Genomic DNA, 3,623 nt, shown 5'->3' on the forward strand with positions numbered 1-3,623 from the left:
CCATCACCGGGGAACCACTCCCTGGCTCGGTACTGACGCTTTTGTGCTTGCAGACTAATCTCATCGGAGGTCCACGCACAGTCAACAGGAGCGCCACATTTCTAACATCCGTCACCTCGACTTTCGGACAAGATCACTACCATTATGCCCCTCTTCAATATTTATTTTATTTAAAATTTAAATTTATTTATTTATTTTAAAATATTTTACCATTATATCACACTTGTTAGGTCTACGTAGATTAATTATGGTAAGAAAAATTGTTGGTAATCGCCCGGTCAGGGTCCATCCAATTACTCTTCTAACCTTTTCGGACTAGGCTTGACCCAATCAGACCGGTTTTATTAGTCCATTCGTTAAGCCTCCCCGATTACTGCGCTCCACTCTCGCGGTCGGGTTCGCCTCCTGACCAATCACACTCCCTCCGACGACTCCCCAGCGATCCCTTTCTCGATGGAGGAGCCGAAGCTGCCTCCCCCGGCAGCTTCCGGCACCCCTTCAGTCGTAAGCCCTGCGGGCGATGTGACCATGCCCAGGGGAAAGAAGAGGAAGCTGGACGTCGATGAGTTCCGTAACTCCGATTACTACAAGCTTCGACTCATGGTCAAGGACCTGCGCCCGCTGTTTCTCGAGGTGATTCTGCGGCTTGGATACACTTTTGTTTCTTAAAATTTTGGATTTCACTGGCTATTGTAACCCTAGACGACCTTCTCTGCCATTATGTAAGGCCTGATTTCACTGATCTCATCCTTGTTTGCACTGATGCTGATCTTAGGGGAATGTAAGCTTATCCTCTCAAAAAAGCTTCTTTTTGGTTCATTTTTGTTACTTTGTTCCTAGTTTTGTCCGAGATGAGCATGTTCACTTTGACCTATGTGACTCTATTGTTACTACTACTGTACAAGCAGTGGAACCATTAACCTTGACCTGATGATGAGCTTGCAGATGATGTCTGTTGGTGTATAGATTCAACTTTATTATAGGAATTATTTCTCTACAATATATGAGCTAAATTGTCTTCCTACTACTTGCCCGTCTTTGGAAACCTCATTTTTGGTTATCTTGGTTAGCTCACAACTGCACTTGTGAAATTAAGTTAAGATGCTTCAATGTCCCTTACTTGATGCTTACCGCGCTCACTGTCCAACATGTGCTTTTGAATCATCCCTAATCCAAGGTGTCATGCAAGGTCCAATGATATCTTTGTTACAAGACTTACAGGTCTTGTCAAGTACCTCAACTTTCTTAGATCAGGTTCATCTAGTACCGAATGTCACAACCTTCCTATATGGTCCACTATTTTCTTAGGGTCAACTTTTAGCCCAACATGCATAAGACTAAGGTTAATTTATAGCCCAAAATGCATAAGACTAAGGCAACACAAGTTCAATTATTTAAGCGTATGCACCTCTTCATTAGCTCACAACTCTTGAAGAAAAACTAAATTAGGGTGTTATGATCTTTCTCACTTGAGGCTTGATGTCTCCTTCAAGATAAAATCCATCTCATAGGCTACAATTACTCCTAATCGGTGAAATGCCGAGGCTTATCAATGGCTCCACCATGCTCCAATATCTAGGACTTTGATACCAACTGCCCACAATCTGCTTGAAAAATCTATTAACTTATTTTGCTCAATCAATATCCCAATGTCCTAAATTAATAGTTATTCTCCCATCTTAGCTTAGAAAGCCCTTCATTAGCCCAAAATTGTCCGTGCTGGATAAACTATTGTGTCATGTTTTCTTTTGGGACGTATTTGAAATAATAGATAAGTAGTCTTGAGTAATAGAAAAGGTAATTTTCTCCTTATATAAAGTGCAAGTTGATATATGCTAAGATAACCATATTATTCTTTGTTAGCCTTCAGTAAATTTTATCTTCTAATGCATATAACACTTTTGAACCTAAACCAGACTCATATGATTATTTAGTTTAGGAAGCTTAAAATTCATAATGTCTTAATGTGCCTCTGAGTTTTCATCCACACAAAAATAAGAAATGAGATAAGAAAGCTACTTGCAGCTTCTTTAATAAAAAGCAACTTATCCATCATGATTAATGATTTGGCAGGTTCTTCGCACACCAAACTTCCAGACCAGCAAAGCAGCATGTGAGATTCAAAATCGTAAGTTCTTTATTTGTTTTCTTATCAAGCTATACTTTATAGGTCAACAACTTGCATAAATAATGTATTGCAAATTCGAAGAAATGCATTTATCTAGCATGTTTTTACAATACCACAAAACTTTAGGAACCTCCTATAACCTCGTCTTGTTTTTCTTTGTGGTTTATTTTAGATTTGGATATAATGTTGATGTTTTTGCATGCAAATTGAGAAAAAGGTTCCTACCTTTTGATTTTATTCTTTCTTTTCTTTTCTGAAATTATTGGATTTTTTTTATTTGATTCCTATATAAACTTTTGTAAGGTTGCTGTATACAAGTATTTATTGCAACTTATGTTCCAAATCCTCAAGTTTAGTTAGTATGTGCTATGGACAGGGAACTGTGGGATGTGAAAATAGAGACATTTGAATTTGCATCATCACAGAATTATGCTTTTATTGTTTGGTTCCCTTTTTCTGATATAACATGATAGGCGGCAGCCTAAGTTAAACTATGATATTGGTCTTTCAGCACATGCTAGCTTTCTTAATTTAGTTTCTACATCATTATCGAAGCAAGGTTCTTGAATTTGCTTTGTGCACAGTTGTCTGGCTTGTTAGAATGCTGGTTGTAGTTAACAATTGTTGCATTTATGAATAGGATTTCATTTCTTATTTATATCCAATCAAACAATTATCTGACCTTCACTTTGTTTAGAAATGAAGACAATGCTAGTATTGATCAAGAAATTGAGAGGTGATGTGGACTCTTCTGAGAACTGTAAAAGTCCATCCCAGGCAGAATCCTCATTTAGAGTTAAGGAAGAAGAATCATTAGAAATGCATGTAGAAGATGAAAAAATTGAACATGAAACTGGACACGACCCAACAATTCCAGTGAAAGCATCACAACCTGAGAAGAACACAACTGTCTCAGACAGTAATCAGGAGAAAACACATGCAGAATGGATTGCTGAGGTACGGGAAAAGGTCAAACAATTTGATGTAGCATCTCTAGGAAGCTATGTCATCGGTGGATCCAAAATCGGATGGAATTTTCTTGTTTATCTAGGGAGTGAGCCAGTTTATTATGGGGTAACAAAAGAAAGTTTCCTTGCGCGCAGATCGGCAAAGTGATTCGCAGTTTTCCTTGGAAAATAACTAAACATGTCTCTAAATGCTCGACTGATTGCTGTTTTTGTTCCTGAGAAGGTTAATGCAGACATTGTGGTTGAATTTTCAGTTATTGTAGAATATATCAGTGTAGAACAATGCTTGAGAAAGTTGATATAAGTAGTTCCGGACTCCACTGTACTCTCTTTCTTAACTTAAATCTTTTTTTTTTTCAATTTTTAAGGGAAGAATTATTGGGATTTAGGGGTGTAAGATGAATCCGACCCGTCAATCCGATCCCAATCTATCTAAAAAATATTAAGTTTAAATTGGAGATTTTGGAGTTGGTTTGGTTTCCGGTCGGGTGGATCTGGATTGATTTTGGTTGTTCAGGTTTTTTTTG

At 37.8% G+C, this 3,623-nt stretch overlaps 1 protein-coding gene across 1 annotated transcript; it reads left to right on the plus strand.

Annotated features, from left to right (window-relative positions):
* Window positions 1-343: 343 nt before the first annotated feature.
* LOC122056524 lies at window positions 344-3,416 on the plus strand. The gene is made up of 3 exons (XM_042618507.1): window positions 344-633; window positions 2,074-2,128; window positions 2,826-3,416. Exons 1-3 carry the CDS (start codon window positions 454-456, stop codon window positions 3,242-3,244), a joined length of 654 nt encoding a protein of 217 aa, XP_042474441.1. The 5' UTR covers window positions 344-453; the 3' UTR covers window positions 3,245-3,416.
* The last annotated feature ends 207 nt before the right edge of the window (window positions 3,417-3,623 follow it).

This window comes from Zingiber officinale, chromosome 3B (genome assembly GCF_018446385.1).
Source record: "Zingiber officinale cultivar Zhangliang chromosome 3B, Zo_v1.1, whole genome shotgun sequence".
In the NCBI taxonomy this organism is placed as follows: domain Eukaryota; kingdom Viridiplantae; phylum Streptophyta; class Magnoliopsida; order Zingiberales; family Zingiberaceae; genus Zingiber; species Zingiber officinale.

Excerpts from the sequence above, each read along its gene's own strand:
- LOC122056524 (XM_042618507.1), top strand. The coding sequence starts at position 454 with ATGGAGGAGCCGAAGCTGCCTCCCCCGGCAGCTTCCGGCACCCCTTCA. Across the intron at positions 634-2,073 it reads TGCGCCCGCTGTTTCTCGAG|GTTCTTCGCACACCAAACTT; the intron begins GTGATTCTGCGG and ends ATGATTTGGCAG. Across the intron at positions 2,129-2,825 it reads AGCATGTGAGATTCAAAATC|AAATGAAGACAATGCTAGTA; the intron begins GTAAGTTCTTTA and ends CACTTTGTTTAG.